General features: G+C 51.6%; 2 protein-coding genes across 2 annotated transcripts; both read left to right on the forward strand.

Annotated features, from left to right (window-relative positions):
* Positions 1–3043: 3043 nt before the first annotated feature.
* Cenps (centromere protein S) lies at positions 3044–10822 on the forward strand. Its single transcript, XM_005004370.4, has 5 exons — positions 3044–3203; positions 5561–5684; positions 7150–7183; positions 9313–9379; positions 10357–10822. The coding sequence occupies exons 1-5, from the start codon at positions 3153–3155 to the stop codon at positions 10486–10488; spliced, it is 408 nt and encodes a 135-aa protein (XP_005004427.1). The 5' UTR covers positions 3044–3152; the 3' UTR covers positions 10489–10822.
* A 3581-nt stretch (positions 10823–14403) lies between these two features.
* Cort (cortistatin) lies at positions 14404–16184 on the forward strand. The gene is made up of 2 exons (XM_003471211.5): positions 14404–14929; positions 15906–16184. The coding sequence occupies exons 1-2, from the start codon at positions 14798–14800 to the stop codon at positions 16122–16124; spliced, it is 351 nt and encodes a 116-aa protein (XP_003471259.1). The 5' UTR covers positions 14404–14797; the 3' UTR covers positions 16125–16184.
* The last annotated feature ends 3784 nt before the right edge of the window (positions 16185–19968 follow it).

Consider the following 19968-nt stretch of genomic DNA (forward strand, 5'->3'; position numbering starts at 1 on the left):
TGAGTTCAAATCCCAACACTACGGCCCACCTCCGCTGTCACCGCGGGCAATCTATTTGCAGGGCTGGGGATCGAACCCTGAACCTCCCCAGGCCTGCTAGGCCAGTACTCTAACACTGAGCCACACCCACTGAGACCCAAGATGGACCCTCTAGCTGCCCACTGCCACGTGCCAGAGTTTCGAGCAGTCCTTTGTCTGGTGGGCCCAGGCTGTCTCGGCCCAGTTCCTGTCGAAATACACACATGATGCAGGGATGGGCCGACAGACTGCGGGCTCTTGTGCCCAGCAAGCAAACAATTGTAGATCCCCAGGAAATGCAGCTGTGTTTACTGAAGATCATGGGAAAATGTGCTCGGGGCAGGTCAGCGCCCTGAAGTCCCTTGGGAGGGCAAGGCCAGCCCGGGTCCACAGGGAGACCAAAAAGAACAGAAAAGAAGCGTCTGGAACCAAGGTGGTGCAAAGCAAGGGCTTTGTGAGCGTGCAAGCCCCTGCCTGTGTGTGGAACGAGGGTGACACCTAGCGGTAGCCTAAGCAGCTGCCACTCCATCACAGGACAGCTTCAGCCAAGTCAGGGCACCCGCCCTGCACTGCAATCCTCGGCCCTGAGCCTTTGCCTTTTCCCCTTCCTCCCTCTCCTCTCTCCTGGGTTCCTCTCTTCTCCCTCTTTCTTCAGCACTGGGGTGGAACCCAGGGCCTCTGCACCAAGCGACGTCCCCAGCCCTCTTTACTTCTTGAGACAGAGTCCGGCTAAGTCACTAAGCTGCCCAGGCAGGGCTCAACTCTGCAACTGTCCTGCCTTGGCCTTCCAGAGTGCCGGGGTCATGGACGAGCAATGGCACGCTTGGCTCGACCCTGGAGCTTGCACACTTAGGTGGCTGTGTTCCACGAGTCACTAGCACAGGCTCAGCCTGGAGGCCACACGAGCACACACGAGCACGTTTCCCAAGCCTGTACCGGGCCTCACCGCACTGAACCCCACGCACTGCGGCTTGCTGGGGGTTCCAGGCGGGGACATAGGTGAGCACCATGGTGCTGACAACAGGGAGTCCCTCTAGAAACTGCTCTCCTGAGTGCATCAGTGTGATTCCCCAGACCCACACAGATGCAACAGTAAAACGTTCTGCAAACACCCCAGAGGAGAAAGCCAACCCTCGGGAGGCCGAGGCAGGAGAGTTGCTGTGAGTTCCAGGCCAGTCTGGGGTACATGGTGAGAAGCTATCTCAAATAACAACAAACAGAAGTACTGTAAATGAGGCCTGCTATCCCCCGGACACGCCATCAGGTGACGCGGACACACACATCTTTACCTAACAACCAGCCACGGCATGGTGTGTGTTCTTGGCTTCTATTTATTACTTCCCCAGGGCTCACTCTGTACCAGGCCGCTGGCAGATGCAGGCCACGTCCTACAGGTTAGTGGGAATCGACAGAGACAAACACAATCATTAAAATTAAGTTTAATAATTTAGGCTTAAATTATTTTTTAGGAAATCACACATACACCAGACTCATCAGTCCTCCTTAGGCGGCCACAGTTCCCATTTGGGGACGATGAAAGCAGCACCCAGCGTCACTTCCCAGCGCTCTCAGTGACTTTGCACTGACATCTTGAAATCCACAGTGGAGGTTACAGTGACACCAGGGAAACAGGCACATTATTGAACTGGGTCTTCGCTTGTATCCCTAGCCTTTAAATTTGTTTTAAAATCTTGAGACAGGTTCTCAGTAAACTTAAATTACAGGAGTGGTCCTCAAACTTAGCAAATCCTCCTGCCTCAGCCTCCCACAGTGTGGGATTATGGGTAAGCACCACCACACCCAGGTTTGTGTTTTGGTTCTGTTGCAGTCCTGGTGCTTAAGCTCAGGGCTTCCAGCATGCTGGGCCGGCACTCAGCTCCCAGTTCTTTTCTTGACGGACTCAATAGTGTGTCAGATTTACTACTTTGTCGTTGGCAGTGAGGTGTCACTTGTGGAGTAATGGTTACCAATCGGAAAATGATTGGCAGTCTGATTCTGTGACCCTAGTTTGGTGACAGAAATGGTGGGTTTTACAGGGTACACCCAGCTACACGTGGAATCATCATAGGGCACTGCATTTCATAACTTTAAAATTTACTTTCTGAGGTAATGGGAACAGAATCTGGGCATCTTGCATACTAGGCAAGGACTCTTATCACTGAGCCACCTCTCCCTCCCTTTTTAATTTTTTTTTTCTTTTTCTTTTTTATCGGTACCAGGGATCGAACTCACGACCACACACTTGTAAGGTAGGCGCTTATGCTGCTGAGCTAAATCCCCAGCCCCTCCCTTTTAAATTTCTTTTTTTTTTTTTTGGTCTTTTTTTGTTTTTATCGGTACCAGGGATCAAACTGACGACTGCCTGCTTTCAAGGCAGGTGCTTATGCCGCTGAGCTAAATCCCCAGCCCCTTAATTTTATTTTATTTATTTATTTATTTATTTAGTCTTATTCCTTTTTATTGGGACCGGGGATCGAACTCACGACTGCCTGTTTGCAAGGCAGGTGCTTATGCCGCTGAGCTAAATCCCCAGCCCCCAGCCCCTTAATTTTATTTTTTGTTTGTTTGTTTGTTTGTTTTCTTTTTTTATCCGTTCCAGGGATCGAACTCATGACTGCCTGCTTGCAAGGCAGGTGCTTATGCCGCTGAGCTAAATCCCCAGCCCCGCCCCTTAATTTTAAAAACCGTGTTTTTTGGTTTAGAGACAGGGCTGCAATCCAGGCTAGCCTCGAATTCGTGGCGATCCTCCTGCCTCGGCCTCTGAATAGCTGGGATTACAAGCACGCGCCACCAGCGAGGTTCATTTTTTTGTCCATACGATTTACCGTGACAATTCTGCACCTGTAGACACGTATTTTTGAGGAGCGCTGGTCATTAAGCACAAGGCAGGGCCTGGACCAGGGGCTTGTGGCTAGAGGCGACCTCTAGGATCACCCAGCCCCGCCTGCTGGCTGGAGGAGGGGTCAGAGGCCGCCCCGCCTTCGCCCCGGCGCAGCCGCCAGGGGGCGCGCGCGGGGGCGGCGAGGAGGGGCTTCGCGCTTTGACTCTCAGCGCCGCCCGTAGCTCACAGCCGCGGCGGGAAAGTCCGACCGAGGCGTTTGCCTTCGAGCGCCTGCCAGGGGCGGCCTGCCGTGATGCAGGAGACAGAGGAGACCGAGGAGCAGGAGCGACTGTCTTACCAGCAGGTACAGGATAAACGGGGTGCCACTGAGCAAGCACGGCGTGGGGTTTCTGGGAGGGGAAGCGTCCCTTCACTGTCTCAAGTGGTCTCAGCGAGTCACCCGGGCGCTAGCAGCCCTGAACTTCTGCGCATGCGCCGGCCCGGGTGCCGCGAGCAGTTCTGGGAATGGGCTTCCTTGGCAACGTGTCTGCGTCCTGGGCGGCCACAGAACGCCTACTAGTTTTAGATGGAAGGTTCGTTCTCCCGTCTCACAAGAGAAGGAATGGGGTTGGGTGGAATGTGGACGCTAAAAACAAAATCTGAAAGCAGAATAGAGTGAAATAGAGGAAACATGGTAGGAAATAGGGAGGCAGACTCTTTTGAGATGAGGAAGGGAATCAAGGGGAGGGCGAGGGTAGGCGGCGGTGAGGGTATCGCATCAAGATACGGTATCTGTGTATCAGTTTATCCAAATTAATGTAATTGTGTATCGCAGACAATTTTTTAAAAGAAATCTGGGTAGAGCGCTCAGTGCACTGTAATGTTAGAGGCAGTGGCTCTGAACTGCTGGCCTTCGGATCTTGTATCTTTTTTCTGTTGAGGGACAGGGTGAGGACGACAGGACGACAACGCTACAGAGCCCGATTCAGACTCAGGCCAGCCGGCACTAGAGCCCATGCTTAGACAAGGGTCGAAATCTGGGCGCCGGCATCTCGTTATTGTAGTACTCCCTCAAATGCCAACCTTTTCTCCTTTGCAAAATCAGAAAGGCATCTCGCAGCGTAGTGTCGAGTATGCATCATTCTTTTTTAGTCTCCGCTGGGATCTTAGGTGGGAGAGTCGTGAGATTGTCACTGTCCAGTGAAGAGATGAAAGGCTGGACCCCTGGTGACCGCCTCAGCTGGATTGACTGCAAGGGAAGCGCCTAGGGCTGGGGTGCTGGGGGTTTCCTCCCTAGGAAACTCCCATTGGATTTCAGCAGCTGTCTGCCCTGCCCTCTTTTACTTGGAGAAATCAGACCTGCAAAGAATTTGCAAGAACGGTGCCGGGAGCACCCAGATCCTGTCACCACCATCCCACACTTGTTATCATTGTGCTCAGTTGCACCTTCTGTCTGTCTCTCTCTCTCCTTGTAGTTTAGAGCCCACAATATTCCAGGTAGTTCTCTTCTCCATAAACCTAACCTGAGCTTGGCAGAGCTCAGAGGAATGCCTGCTTCAGAGGCCCTGGCTTCCATCCCAGGCAGAGAAAAATGAGGGGAGAGATATGCATGGTCCAGATGTGACAGTTTTGTTCTGAAGGAGGAGAATTGGGGATAGCTTGATGTTCCACTTTTAAATTTTAATTTTCCACTAACAAGGGGATTCTCTTACGTCCTCTCAATAGATTATCACACTCAGGAAGTTCAGTTTTGGTAAAATCCCATTGTTGAATGTACAGTCTATATTCAAATGTCCCCATTTGTCCCAAAGATTTTTCTTTCTAAGTGCTGGGAAAACTGGCAGGGCCCTACCCTCAAAGGATTTAGAGACCAGTGATTTAGCCTCCAGGTGCAGCAGTGGCTGCAGTGGGGAAGAAAGCACCTAGGAGTGTGTCATCCTAGGACTCACGAGGCCGAGGTAGGAGGATCACTGCAAGTTCAAGGCCAGCCTGAATACACAGCGAGACTGTCTCGAAAGAAAGAAAAAGAAACATGCTTAGCCCTGCCTAGGGAGTGGGGTAGGGGAGTAGAGAAGGACAGAGGAAAGAAAACTTCCTGAGGAAGTTAGGGCTCAGTGCTCTGTGCTCCCATCCATACAGTACTTAAAAGGATCCAGGACGTCTTCTGGCTCCCAGGCTGATGCTGGCTCCTCCATTTCTGACTCCTGGGATGTCTGAGGCAGAGGGAGGCAGGGCCTCTGGTCTTGTGTTCCATCCGCCTGCCTCCCTCCTGTAGGCCATGTGTCTGCCTGTCCTACACTTTCGTCCTTTGTCCCCGGCCTCCGGCCCAGCCTGGGGCTGCCAAGGACTGCAGCAGAGGGACTGGATCTCTGTTTTCATGACTGGGATGCATCAGAGTCCATGCTGGCCAGGAGCTCTCCATCTTCCTGCCTTGGCCTCAGCACTGGTATTGTGGGCCTGACCCTTCTGTGTCGAGCCCCTGTCCCTTGTGTCCTGCAGAGGACAGGACAAGGCAGGAAGTCAGGCCACTGCTTGAGCACCTGTGACTTAACTCTGCTGACTGCTTCCTGAGTCGTCCTCTTTCCAGGGCCGGTCACAGGCAGGGACGTGCCCGGTCACCCTCCAGCTCCCTGTGACTTAATGGGGAGCCTCCAGGGCAGGCTCAGGATGCGGGTTCAGTGGAAGTTGCAGGCTCACCCTGAAGTGTTGTGATCTCTGCAGAGGCTCAAGGCAGCGGTGCATTACACGGTCGGTTGTCTGTGCCAAGAAGTTGCAGAGGACAAAGAGATGCAGTTCAGCAAGCAAACCATTGCCGCGATTTCGGAGATGACCTTCCGGCAGTGCGGTATGAAGCGGGGGGGCCCTCACTGTGTCTCTAACCCTCAGAGGTCCATGTGCCTGGATAAGTGTGGGGTGGAGCTGTCATGGGTCATGATCTTCATGAGATACTTCTTTTTTTGTAGTTTTGTTTCTTGGAGACAGTGTCTTGCTGTATAGTTAAGGCTGGCCGCAAACTCTTGGTGATCCTCCTGCCTCTGTCTCCCAAGTGCTGGGATCACAGATATGCAATGCTATGTCTGGCTAATGGTTTTCTTGCCGCTAAGATTTGGATTTTTTGTTTTAGTTTTGTTTTTGTTTTTTGTTGCTGGGGATTGAACTCATGACCTTGCGCTTACCAGGCAGGCGTTTATACTACTGAGCTAAATCCCCAGCTCTGTTTGGTTTTTTTTTTTTTTTTTTTTTTTTTTTTTTTTGTCTTTTTCCTTTTTATCGGTACCGGGGATCGAACTCATGACTGCCTGCTTACAAGGCAGGCGCTTATGCCACTGGGCTAAATCCCCAGCCCCGTCTGTTTGGTTTTTTGAGACATGGTCTTACTGTGCAGTTTAGCCTGGGTTTGAACTTGTAGCCACCCTCCTGTCTCACCCTCCTCGGGGCTGAGATTATAGATGTATACCAGCCTGCCCACCAAGATTTAGATATTCATGGGAAGAACTATTAGGATTTTTTTTCTATTACACCAACACTGAGACATTAACATGTGTATTTTATTGTGTATTAAACTGCCCTGGTGGCTGGACATTATACTTTTTTATTTCAATGCATTGCAACGTTTTTTTTTTTTTTTGAGAAGGGGTCTCACTATGCAGTTCAGGCTGGCCTGGAACTCACTTTGTAGCCGAGGGCTTTGCTGGAATTCACACTGATCTTTCTGCCTCCCCAGTGCTGGGATTACAGGCGAGTGCCACCATGCCCGGCCTCTCACAGCATTTTTGTACCACCCACAGTGTATCTGGTGCACCCGTGGCACTGCCACTTGCTGAGCCTTGGCAGAGTTTACTGTCCTCCTCGCACACCCTAGCCTGCACCAAGATGTGCAGTAAAGGCTGCTTGCTGGAAACCAGGGCACAGTCATAGTTAGCAGAAGCCTTGCCCTGAGGAGTAGAGAGGCCTCGAGGGGAAGGGAGCCTCATTGATTAAGGGAGCTGGGGGCCGTTAGCAACTGATGGGGCTACTGGAAGAGCCTCTGCTGGCCTTGGGGTTAGTGACTCTGGGAGGCTGAGGCAGAAGGATCACAACTCCAAACCCAGCCTGGGTGATTTAGCACAGGGTGTGTCTCAGAATACAAAGGGCCCGGGGTATCGTAGCTGAGTGCAGAAGCCTGGGTTCAGTCTCCAGGACAAAAATTTAAAAGTTCGTTGTCTTTTTTTATATTTGGTTAAGTCTCGGGGCTAACTGTAGATTAGGCGTTCACTTTCCTCCTGAAGCAGACTGAAGGGGGCTGAAGCGGCTCTTTCTTTCTCTTTCAGAAAATTTTGCCAGAGACGTTGAAATGTTCGCCAGGTGGGTCGGCCCTGGGCCCCTTGGTGGGCCCCTCTTCAGCTGCGGGGGGCTCACTGGCTCCTCCGCCCTGCTCTGGCTGCTCCCCTCGGATTTGGGTTTCATTAAGGAGCTCCATGACAGTGCCGGTGGAAAGGGCTGAGTGGCGGCTGATTTTGGGATCCCTTGCCTGATGGCTTGCAGGTGTGGGGACAATGACCGGGCGGCTTCCCAGCTGGGCCTGGGACTTACATCTTTAGGGTTTCCAGGTGATTTATGCTCAGCCCGGCAGGTAACTGAGGACAGTCACAGAGGATTGCTCCCCGGCAGCAGCTGCAGAGCTGCCCCCGCCCCCTTTCACCCGCCTGGGAGCCCCCCCCAATGCTGTGAGTGAATTAGGGCGTGAGTGAATTAGGGCCGCGGGGCCCAGAGGGTTGGCTCTAAATCTTCCCTCGTCCTTCTTTGTCAGTGGCTGAAAGCCACACCCAGGGGCAAAGTGGCGGGTGTTAATGGGACCCTGAGTTATTTCAGCCTGGGCTCCCGGGAAGCACTGGATCCCTTCTACTGCCCATTTCTTGTTGGCTGTGAAAAAACACAATGGAACGTTTACTCTTAGGTAAAAATTCTAGGGACAGAAATGAACTAGCGGCTGGGGTGCAGCTCAGGGGCAGTAACTCCTGCTTAGCATGTGGGAAGCCCCGGCTTTGGCCCAGCGCTGGGGAAAGAAGAGGAAAGAACCGGAGTACTGAGCAGGACTCCTGTGCGCCTCTGCTTCCCTGGAAGGCTCTGCTGGCTACTTTGGGGAGTGGACTGGAAGCTTCGCAGGGCAGGACGCCACCCTTTAGAGGGGCTTCTGAGCCGGTGTAACAGTGGCTTCCCCTGTAGCACGCTGCATTTATCTGTTTCTAGGCAGGGTCCTGAGCTCACTGTGTAGCCTCCCGGTGAGCTGCTGTGGTGGCACACGCCAGGAGCAGGGCTTGGCAGGCTGAGGCAGGAGGATCGCTGTGAGTTCAAGGCCAGCCTGGACTGCATAGAGAGACGGTCTCAGAAGAAGTGGTCACACTGGGAGCTGTCCTCCACCTTTGACCTACTCCTTCCTGGGTAAAGAGAGCCGCTTGAGCGTGTTCCTGAGCCTGGGTCACACTGCCCAGGCGCACTCAATACTACAGCCTGGGACCTTGGACTTGGGTTGGGTTGCTATAGTATTGTGTCACCTTCTGTCTCTGTCCTGGTCCCTGGAGCTTGCTTGTTATAAGCTTTCTCTCTTTTTCTTGTTTTGGGGTGTATATGTGTGGCATGTTACTGGTTCAATCCACGGCCTCACATTTAGCTATTTATTTAGCCATTTATTTATTAAGAGACAGTCTTACTGTGTAGTTCAGGCTGGTTTTGAACTCACCATGTAGCCTACACTGGCCTTGAACTCAAAGCAATCCTCCTGCCTCAGCCTCCCAAGTGTTGGGATTACAGGTGTGCCCCACCCGCCCAGGCAGCAGGCTCCAAAGGCTGTTCTTTGTGCCCAGGCCACTGTGGTGGTTGTAGCCCCTCAAGATGGCAGGGAAACGGGTGGTAGGAGGCGGCTTGGCCTGTGACTGACCCTCAGGAAGGGCACGTGGGCCTTGCTTTGAGGAGCCTAAGGGTCATAGAAGTTTGTTCCTCTGCTTAATGTCTGTGTGCGCAGAGGTGACCTTTGTGGTTTTATTTACTTATTTATTTGGTACCAGGGATCCAACTCACGACCTCACACTTGCCAGGCAGGCGCTTGTGCTGCTGAGCCTAAGCCCCGCCCTGACCCCTGTATGTTAGGGCTCACTTTCTACACTAAATTTGTGCCCCGACCTCCTCCCTGCTCTTTCTGCGCCAGGCACCGGACCCCGCAGGGTGCGCTGGAAGGGCTTCAGCTCCATGACTCAGTCCTGTGGCTCCTGTGCCCTCGCGCGAGGGGGTGACAGCTCCATCTTCTCTTTCCTGTTTATTTGCTGAAGAGCCCTAACTGTGCCCACTCCTGTCTAAAGTGGCGTAGTGACCTGAATCTCAAACATCGGGCTACGTAATGATCCTCGCAAGTTAGAAGTCTGACCTTGAATGTTTCTGTGTCACTGAAACCTCAAATATAGCCAGCACTTTGGTGACTTGTGTCCGCTCTTTCTCAGACATGCGAAAAGGAACACGGTCAACACGGAAGATGTGAAGCTCCTGGCCAGGCGGAGTAACTCACTGGTGAGAGCCTCACCGCCCGCCCATCCCCAGAAGACATTATTCCCAATTAATCACCGCCGCAGGGACGTCGTCCCCGGGGCACCTTGCATGAAAAACCCAGGTGGCTGAACCATTCAGACCTGCCCGTAATTTACAGTCTTCCTTTCATTATGATGGATCTTGCAAAGCCAATTTGAAATTTTCTAATCAGCACTCTGGATTTCGTAACTTGCCTGTTTGTAATATTTCAGAGTTGAGACCCGGGTCCATTGCCAGGGCCATGTCACTCGCAGGCCCGGCTGGGGACAGAGCCAGGCGCGGGAGGGGAGGTGTAGGCTGGCTGTGCAGAACACTTCCAAATGTAGACATCATTCTGACCAAGCCCACATTTCCCAAAAGCAGATGCTTGGCACCCAGAGGGATGGTGACCATCCCAGCTTAATGGCAGTGCAGATGACAGGACAGTCTCACGCTAGCAGTGAGGACACTCCTGGTCCTCCCCGTTGTTTATCCTGGTGCTGGGGACTGAGCCCAGGCCTTCACACTGACTGGCACTCCCAGCCTCTTTAGTTTTTGAGACAGTGCCTTGTTGCCCTGGCTGGGCCTGAATTTGCGATCATCCTGCCTCAGCCTCCCAGCTGTGGCTAACAGGCCAGCATCACCACACCTGGCTCACATTGTTTAAGTCTTTTGATTATTCAAGCCACTAATACACTGAAGTGCAGTGGTTGGAAGCTTTACGGATAGTGAGGTCATTTTTTTTCCTTTATTTTAAAACAAAAGAAATACAGAATTTTAAAAATTAATGGGAAGTGTTGAGTGAGGTCATTTTTATAGTTGACTCCTTGGTCCGGAGGGTATTTCGAAGCTGCATCTAACTAATCTGAGAGCCAGCCCAGGCTTTTCCACCCAGACTCTAGGTGCCAGTGGCTGGGGGCAGAGTTAGGCCGCCAGGGTTATAAGATGCCCACAACCTGCTCTGCTGTTGTTTGCTGTAGCTGAAATACATCACGGAGAAAAGCGAAGAGCTGAACCAAGAGCGAAAGGCGAAGAAGAAGAAGCAGCCGAAGGATGGGAACCAGAGCTGCAGGGAGCCGGCAGAGGCCGGAGGAGGGGACAGTGAGAGTTAAGGCCTCCACGGGGAGAGCCACCAAGAAACGCCTGTCCCCTGTCGCCAGCCCGGCTTTGGAGGGGTTAGGGATTCGGAAGGAAAGCAGCTGGACTGGCCGGCTCCTGTGCTGTGTTCTCTAAGCCCGAGCTTCCAGGACGCTGGGGTCCTCAGCGAGGCACCCTGGGTCGCAGCCAAACCCCGGAAAGGCTCCAGAGCCGAAGTAGCTGAACCAGGTCAACAAGTGGCCAGGATGGACGTTTCCAACCAGAAATCCTAATTACTTCCTCACTGTGTGAGATAATTCTCCAGGCTAAATGATGACCCCTCGGAGATGAATAAAGCTGTATCGTGGAGCTCTCTGTCACCTGTGCTGTTTTCCAGTTCACATCACCTGTGACCACCAGGTAACATGGTGACGTGGCTTTTTTTTAAGTGTTTTTGAGACAGGGCCTCGATATACAGTTCAGGCTGGTCTTGGGCTCACTTTGTAGCCCAGGCTGGTCTCAAACTTGCAATAATCTGCCTGCCTCAGCCTCCCAAGTGCTGGGATTACAGGCGTGAGCCACCGTGCCTGGCTGGACTTTTACTTTGTAAAGGTGGTTTTCTTTAGAAATGTGTTTCAGGCGGGCGTGGTGGCTCACACCTGTAAGCCCAACACCCGGGAAGCTGAGGCAAGAGGATCGTTGTGAGTTCGAGACCAGCCTGGGCTACAAAGTGAGCTCAAGGCCAGCCTGAACTGCACAGGGAGACCCCATCTCAAAAAAACAAAAACAGAAATGTGTTTTCAGGCGCCTTTTCTTCTGTGGATTTTATAATTAGGCTACAGTTCTTGGCATTGCTTGGGAGGAAAATCTGGTTTGCTTCTAGCCCCTTCGAGGTGTCATGCTTTTTCCTTTGTGAGCAATGGTTTTCCCAAGGCCTCGGGGGGGGGGGGGTGCTCCAGGGCCGATTCTTGGTGGGGCAGCAGGGCTAAAGAAGTGGACTGGCACTTACAGAGCCACTGTGGTCCATGTAATTCCTTGTTGGAGCTTCACAACTTTATCCCCATTTTGCTGTTAGGAAACAGGTTTGGCGAGCTTAATCTCAGCCCAGTGTGTTGGAGCCTTGGAGCCCTTGAAGCTGAATGCACGTGCAGTGGCGCGGCCCAGGCATGGCTGAACTGAGGAGGAGGAGATGCCTGGGGCACCACAGGCCACAGCTGAGGACACTTGCAGACCTTGTCCTAGACTAGTTCTCCCTAATTAGCATCGTCTGTTGTTCTGAGGGGTCCTTGAAGCCCTCCCCCCAGATCCCGCTCAGTTTCCAGCATTTTCCACTCCAACCCCTTCCTTGTTGGAATCCTAAGTAAATACGGGCAGCACAGAGACATTGCCTGTCTCAGCCACCAGGGTTAAGAACTTGCAGAGGGTTTTGGTCCTCCTGGAGCCCTAAAGATCAGACTCTCCTCTCATTCATTTGGGCCTTTGCTGTGCACTTGTTTGGCAGATTGGGGATCAAGGCACAGACCCCAAGACAAGTGCACAGGCTCCTGATCCGTGCAGGCACCTTCGCATTCAGGGGCGCGGGCTCCAGGTGGGCAGGAGAGGGCATCATTTGGGGTGGGATGGATACCATCCACGCCTCAGCGTGGCCAAGCTGTAGGCATGAGGCTGACTCACAGGAGGTGCCTGGCCATGGTCAAAGTCAGGCAGTGACCTCAAGCTTGATGCCTTCAGGTTCTGCAGAAAACTAAACACTTGGTCCCAGATATTAATGGTTACATCTATTTGGCATGTCAGGGAGAGGAAAGTGGGTCGTCCTCCGCAAGCCCGGTGTGGTGCACATGCTTGTGCTCCCACCGCTTTGAGAGGCTGAGGCAGGAGGATTTAAAATTCAAGCCCAGCTTGGGCAGAGGCCCTGGGTTAACCCCCAATCCACTAAAAAACGAGAAAGCTTTTGAAGCGGCCCATCCTCTACATGCAGGTGGAGCTGGTTTGTAGCCGCTTCACTCTGTCCCACTCTTTAAACTTGTGGTCATGGGAGAAGGAATGGGTGCTGTGGGCTTCCCGGAGGCTGAAGGAGCCAAGTTTGTGTCTTTAGCAGCCCTAGGAGCCGAGTGCCCTGAAACTTACTTTATCAGTGAATCAGCGTTTAAAATAGTACCTCAGGATGGGATACCATGTGACAACGAAAGACAGGAAAATGTCTTACAGTCTCAGCGGCTCCTGGGCTTGGAGGGACATGATGGTCAAGTGTGCTGTGCCGGGGTCCTCCGGGAGGCGGGGGCGCTTGGGCGCCATGTTTCCTGGAGATGAGAGGGCTGACTGGATACCCCGGTCTCTGGGTGTGTTTACACCAGGCCTGTTTCTGGCCTGGTGGTTTACAGGATTCTACCTGTGGCGGTCACACTCTGCAGGGTCTAACTGGCCCCGTGCTCCATCTGCCATACGCATTCCCGTTAGGTGTGGCTGGCTCGGGACCATCCACGGTGACGCGGGCACCCTCTGTTTCTCTGTCTCTGGTGACAGGGCAGAAAGGACACCAAGGGCTCACCGCTCTATGGACTTGCTCTGGAAGCTCACCTGAACTTCAGCTAGGCCTACAGAGACCCTGTCTCAAAAACAAGACCAGGATTGTGGTCTCCAAATCCCAGGCACCTTGCTGAAAGAGCCCGCAATAAGCTGTCGTGAAATGTTCCTGTCCCCGGCTGCCTGCCCGCAGCACTGAGCCTTTCTTGTCCACTGGAATGTCTTCCTCTTATTTGTCCTGCCCCTTAGGCTGTGGAGCTGTTTTGGGGGTAGATGGTCTGGGGCCTTTGTGGTGTGAGTTCTGTGGTCCTGCCCAGCCAGCAGAACTTGGAGTTGAATGAGTGGGTCCATCAATCTATAAAACCTGCTGGGGTAGTGGTGCATACTTATGAGCCCACCTATGTGGGTGGCTGAGGCAGGAGGATCATGAGTCCAAGGCCAGCCTGGGCAGTCTAATGAGACCTTGTTTGGAAGTAAAACAGGGCTGAATCCTGTGCAAGGACCTGGGCTTAATCCCATATACTGCAAATAATGAATAATAATAATAATAATAATAGTAAATTGCAAAACACACCAAGGACACAGGAAACTGGCCGAACTGCCATGAATTTCTCATCTGCAAGAACACCATAAAATTAAAAAAAAAAAAAAAAACCATAAAATTTTAATGACATTTGGGTCACATTCATTGTATTTTGTTATTTGAGACAGTCTCACTACTATGTAGTTCAAGCTGGCCTTGAACTCCTAGTAGTCCTGCCTCAGGCTCCTGAGTGTCCAGCAAGCATGCAGTATAAAAGCCACAGGTCAAGCCAGGTGTGGTGACACATTCCTGTAATCTCAGCACTCGGGAGGCTGAGGCAGGAGGATCGTTGCAAGTTCAAGACCAGCCTGGGCTACAAAGTGAGCTCAAGGCCAGCCTCAACTGCATAGAGAGATTCTGTCTCAAAAAGACAAAGAATTTCCTACAGCCTTAGCTGGCATGGTGGCACACACCTGTGTCCCCAGCACTTGGGAGGCTGAGGCAGAAGGATCACCACAAGTTGGAGACCAGCCTGGACTACCTAGTGAGACTTTGTCTCAAAACATAAGTGCTGTCTCCGACCTCGGAGTGTGTGAGGTCTGGCTGTGCCAGGCCAGGGTCCTCTGGGCCCGATAGAGATGGAGGGCCCTGGGTTCCTCCCCACGCCTGCTGAGGCCCAGTCGGCGGACAGCAGGTCTGACCTTCGAGGCCTGGGATGGCTGCCGGGGTGAAGCTGGCAGTGCTGTCACTGTGCCCTCTGGACCCACACGGCCTGGAGTTTCTCTGGCTCCTGGCAGATTCACTCACCTTTCCTGGTGTTGGGGATCCAACCGGGGCCTCAGGCATGCTGAGCACGAGCTCCACTCGGCTCCACCCCAGCCCCGCGGCCATGTGGGCAAAATTATATATGGGCAGAATTTCACATCTTCAGCTCCTCCAAGGCTAATTTTATATTCTGTGAAATCACTTGGTTTTGTTCTCATGGCTTCCTGCTCGTTGTAGGCATAATTACGAGGAAGACGAACTTCCTCCTGAGCAAGCACACATGTGTTCCAAAATAAGAGCAAATCACTCTAAATGCAGGAAAAGACCCGAGGCTCTCATTAAGGGGGCACAGTGCAGCCCCAGAATGCTTTGGTGGGCACTCATGGCTCGGGCACCTGCGTCATCGCTGAAGTATGCAGAAAGGGCTCCAGGGTCTCCACTGAAGAGGAGACCAGCACCCTGCACTGGAGCACCACAGGCCTGGCCTGCATCAGAGCCTGCGTCCCCAAGCGCCGGCGCCTGGGCTGCCCGTGATGGGTGCCAGCCGAACCCGAGGGACACGGCCCTGGGCCTGCATGACCCTGCTGCTGCTGCTGCTGCTGCTCTGGGGGGCCACAGCCACTGCCCTCGCCCTGGAGGGCGGCCCTGCCAGTCAGGACAGCGTGGTGAGTAGGGCCCCCTCCCAGCCACCTGCTGGCCTGCCCTCCGCTTGCCTCGTCCTTGGTGTCCTGTGGGTTCCCAGCATCTGCGCAGCCAGGTGTGAGCGGGTGCGTGTGTGCTTGTGTGTACACACATACACGGCCACGTACTGCCAATCCTGACAAGACAGCAGTGCTGAGCCGGGACACCTTGAGGTCACGTTGTACCCTGGTTCTTGGCAGTTCTCGGCTCCTCTCCTCGTCTCATCCCTTAGCGGCCACTGCAGTCCCCATGTCCCGCTTTGCACACTAGCTGCGTCTGTGAGGCACTTGGTGATTGCTCCGGGCTGTGCCTTCCAAGTGGCTCTTGCCCAGAGCAGTCACAAGGACTTCGGGGCCTGCATTTATCTTCCAGCCAGGTACTGTTGGCCCGAATGAACTGGCGGCGTTACATTTTCCATGGTGAGAATCAGTAACTGTGGGAGGTGATTTCTTTTTTTCTTTTTCCATTTTGAAAAAGTTCCAAGAAAGAGTACATAAAATTAACCATTAAAAATGGATTTTTCTCTGAAAATTACCAGGTGAGTCTCAGACAGGCTGTTTGTCATCTGAAGGTTCCCCAGGAATATGAAAGCCTGGAACTTAGAGCCTGGGACTGATCTGTGTTGGAGGGCAGTTCGGGGGCCAAGCTGAATGAGCCCAGCGCCTCAGGCTGCCCGGTGCCCGTCACCTGGCAGGACACAGACAGCTGTCCTGACCCCGGTCAAGACCCTGGGGCAGCACCAACCAGAGTTTTCCTGGACTGAAACGATCCAATGTTTCTTTTCTCTAATTAGAACCATTTCTTTAAGGCTGTCTCTTAACTGTCTTGTCCTCTGAATGGAGATGACATTCATTGCCGAGGAAGCTTTTCTTATTTTTAAGTAAGCGACTGTAAATCTTTCGTGCCAGCAGAGCCAGGCTGCTGATTTGTCTTTCCTTGTCATCTGCTTCTCTTTCAAAGCATATGCAGGAGGTGGCAGAAGTAAAGAACAGCGTCCCGACCCTCCTCGGGAGGTGGCACGGGCGGATCTCCCACTCCGGCGCTGGGGACCTCAAGGGCGGGGACACAGGAGAAGTGGCCACCCGGAGGCGGGAAGGCGTGCCCCCTCAGCCACCGCCTCGGAGAGACAAAGCCCGCTGTAAAAACTTCTTCTGGAAGACCTTCTCCTCCTGCAAGTAGACTCCCCCGACCCTGCCTTGGTGGGAGCAGTGTGGACCCCAATAAATGACTTCAGCAGCACCCGTCTTTCTCCTAGCCTGTCACTTGCCGAGTATTTTTATTTAAATTTTGATAATGGCTGGGCCTGGTGGTCCTGAACTGCACAGTGAGAGCCTGTCTCAAAAAAGAAGGAAAAGAAAAAACCATAAATCTCAATAACATCCAATGCCGGCAGTATTTAGAACTGAGGAATTGGGAGCCTAAAGAGCACACTTTAAAGATTTTGGTGTTCTTCCTTGGGCGCGGTTGCACATGCTTATAATCCTAACTGCTCAGGAGGCTGAGGCGGTAGATCCCAAATTCAAGGCCAGCCTGGGCAGCACAGCAAGACCTTGTCTTAAAAAAAGAAAGTAAGAGTAGACTTGGGCGGGGGACTTAGCTCAGTGGCACAGCACCTGCCCGGCAAGCGCAAGTGGTGAGTCAATCCCCGGTACCAAAATAAATAAACAGATAGATAGATAAATGGCTGGGCGTGATGGCACGCGCTGTGATCCCTGTGCTAGGAGGCTGAGGCCAGCCTGAAGGACAGAGTGAGATCAGTCTCATGTTTTTTAAACATGTGGGAAGTGACGAGGCTCAAGGGGTACAAAGGCCTGGTTCATCCCCAGGGCACACGCACAGGCACATGCATTCCCCAGGAAGGGTCCAGTCTCCACAGGTGGTGTGGCCCTGCCCCTGCCCAGCAGGCTCCGGCTCCGAGCCCTGGGTTTGATTCCCAGCACGGGAAACTTTACAAGCACATTTTTTTACATTTTGCTCCAAGAGCAAAATAATTACTCCTTATGTTTTAACTAAAATTAATTTTAAAACAATTGTTATGCTATTAAAGAGGCCCCATGCTGACATGCTCATAAAAGTTATATTCAAACTTGCTATTGTGTTCCAGTTTTAATTAGTAACAATATTGTTCCAGTTCTTTCTGCAGATTATAGCTTCAGTTTTGTTTGGATGTCTACTTTTAAAAGTACTGATTTCAAAGCAGAGACCCTGGCAGCACTGCCCCGGGCTGGCAGCCTGCTCCCATCACAGTTTTTTTTTTTGGTTCGAGCCAGGGCTGTGCTTTTTGTTCATCCAAGCTTGACTGTGTTCAGGCTGGTATTGAACTTGTGATTCTCCTGCCTCAGCCTCTCAAGTGCTGGGACTACCAGTGTGTACTACCACACCTGGCTTGACGTAATATCTAAGAACCTCCAAGGTCTCGTGTTGGGACTTTGTTAGTGAGAAATGGAGACCCATTTTGTGGGGGGGATATTCATTTTGTGTGTAACTGTCCTACTGGCCTCCTCATTCCTCATTTGTTTCTGATGGGTAACAGTTCAGTGAGGCCAGGCCTGGCGGCTGTGTATCTGGGCATTCTGGGAGGCTCAGGCAAGAGGATCCTAAATTTGAGCCTAGGAACCAGGGATAGAGCTCAGCGGCATAAGTGCTTGCCTGGTAAGCACAAGGTCCTAAGTTCAGTTCCAGGTACCAAAAACAAAACAAAAGAAAAAAACGCCCAAATTTGAGTCTAATTTAGTGACTTATATCAAGTTCATTTCTCAAAATAAAAAAAAAATAAAATTTAAAAAGGGCTGGAGATGTAGTTTAGTAGAAAAGGCTCTGGTTCTATCCCAAGTACTGAAAAAAACAAGTAATTGGGCGTGGTGGTGCCTTCCTGTAGCCCTGAACTGAGGGGCTGACGGCTGAGCTAGGGGGCTCTCAAATGTGAGCCCAGCCTGGGCAGTTTAGCAATTTAACCCTGTCCTAAGATAAGAAAGGGCTGGCGATAGTTTGTTACAGAGACTCTGGGTTTGTTCTCTCGTACTGAAAAAAAAAATTAGAGGGAGAATTTCCTTTTCCTTTTTATTTTTTTGAGGTCTCATTAGATCACCCAGACAAGCTGCAAACTCAAGACCTTCCTGCCTCAGCCTGCCAAGAGCTGGGATTGGGATTCTAGGGGTGCACCACTGAACCTGGCAGTGAGAATTTCATTGCCCGTGATGTGTACAGAGCTGCCTCAGAGGCGCTCCCTGGGCAGGATTTGGTGTGCTGGAATGAAGTTACAGACAAACAAATCGCTGGATTTCAAAACACTTACCACGTATTTTTTTTAAATTTTTACTTATCACATTTTCATTCTTCCCCATAGCACTGAATCATCGCTTGATTACACAGATTGTTCTGGACTCTTGAGTCACAGATGCTAAAGACAACATCTAGTGTGGAGTTTTGAGATGCCAAGCTGTATTTTAAAGTCTGTAAGGCACCAATTCAAGAGGGGAGTTGGCTCAGTGGCTCAACTGCTTTTGGTAAACACAAGGTCAGGAGTTTGATCCCCGGTACCAAAAAAAAAAGAAAGAAAGAAAGAAAAGGCTCAGCGATCACATCTGGATCCAGGTCAAGTTTCCGAGGGCAGAGGACACCAGGATATTAACCAGGGGTGGAGACTCTGAGTGTGACTGCTGACTTTTCCATTCCATTTGTGCAGAGCTGGGCTCATATCCCTAATTACCAGCTAGATGTCTCCTGCGATGGAGGCGGCTAATACCATCCACATTTCTCACACAGCAGCCTCAGGGAGCTCTAACTGGGTCACGCTGTAATGCTCCCTCTTGAAAGGCCAGCCCATCTCCAGCATCCTGTCTTTTTAAGATTTTTCCATCTAGCTTTAATCCCAGCACTTGGGATGCTGAGGCAGGAGGACTGCCAGAGTTTGAGGCCAGCCTGAACTACATAGCAAGACCATGCCTCAAAAAAACAGAAAGGACAATTTTTTTTTTTTTTTTTGTCTTTTTCCTTTTTATCAGTACCAGGGATCGAACTCATGACCGCCTGCTTACAAGGCAGGTACTTATGCCGCTGAGCTAAATCCCCAGCCCCCAGAAAGGACAATTTTTAAAAAAAATTTTTTTATTGGTACCGGGGATCGAACTCACAACTGCTTGCTTGCAATGCAGGTGCTTATGCCGCTGAGCTAAATCCCCAGCCCCCAAGAACAATTTTTTGTGTATAGAAGAAAAGCTTGTGGGTTTGTTTTTGTTTTTGTTCTTTTTGAGACAGGGTCTCACTATGGAGTTCAGACTGGCCTTGAGCTCACTTTGTAGCCCAAGCTGGTCCTCAATTTGCAATGATCCTCTTGCCTCAGCCTCCCGAGAGTTGGGATTACAGGCGTGAGCCACCATGCTTGGCTTGTTTTGGGGTTCTCCATTCATAGTCCTGCAAGGTTTTAGGTTTTAAATAAATGGTACCTGGGGACAAGGAGGCTCTACCCATGATACCATCAGGAATCCATCAAGTGCAAACTACCTTTGTTCCAGGAAGATAATTTTGGTTTGTTTGTTTTAGTTAGGCTGGACTTGAACTGACTGTGCAGGTCAGGCTGGCCTCCAATTTGTGGTGATGCTTCTGCCTCAGCCTCCGGAGTGGTGGGATTATAGACATGCACCACTCCCAACCAGGGATTCCATTTTTTTTTTTTTTTTTTTTTTTTTTGGTCTTTTTCGTTTTTATCGGTACCAGGGATCGAACTCACGACTGCCTGCTTGCAAGGCAGGCGCTTATGCCGCTGAGCTAAATCCCCAGCCCCAGGGATTCCATTTTTAACAAATCCAAAAAGAAAAAGGATCCAAAAAAAGAAAAGAAAAAGGATCTAAATATTCAAAGTGTTTTTTTAGCTTGACTTTGCCTAGAAAGGAAGAGACAAAAGCCAGCTGAACAACCTACTCCTCATCCAGGTAATACAGGCAATCACAGAGCTGGGCATGGTGCACAGGCCTGTCACCCCAGCACTGTGGCTGCTGAGGCAGGTGGTTTGCCTGGGCAAGAC

The sequence above is a fragment of the Cavia porcellus genome, unplaced genomic scaffold (assembly GCF_034190915.1).
Source record: "Cavia porcellus strain 051 isolate PalLab524CR breed Dunkin Hartley unplaced genomic scaffold, mCavPor4.1 scaffold_25, whole genome shotgun sequence".
Classification (NCBI taxonomy): domain Eukaryota; kingdom Metazoa; phylum Chordata; class Mammalia; order Rodentia; family Caviidae; genus Cavia; species Cavia porcellus.

What these genes read in the sequence shown, in the direction of transcription:
- Cenps (XM_005004370.4), top strand. Translation starts at nt 3,153, where the DNA reads ATGCAGGAGACAGAGGAGACCGAGGAGCAGGAGCGACTGTCTTACCAG. An exon ending in GACGTTGAAATGTTCGCCAG is followed by an intron (nt 7,184 to 9,312) that starts GTGGGTCGGCCC and finishes GCTCTTTCTCAG; the next exon opens with ACATGCGAAAAGGAACACGG. An exon ending in CCAGGCGGAGTAACTCACTG is followed by an intron (nt 9,380 to 10,356) that starts GTGAGAGCCTCA and finishes TGTTTGCTGTAG; the next exon opens with CTGAAATACATCACGGAGAA.
- Cort (XM_003471211.5), top strand. Translation starts at nt 14,798, where the DNA reads ATGGGTGCCAGCCGAACCCGAGGGACACGGCCCTGGGCCTGCATGACC. An exon ending in CTGCCAGTCAGGACAGCGTG is followed by an intron (nt 14,930 to 15,905) that starts GTGAGTAGGGCC and finishes TCTCTTTCAAAG; the next exon opens with CATATGCAGGAGGTGGCAGA.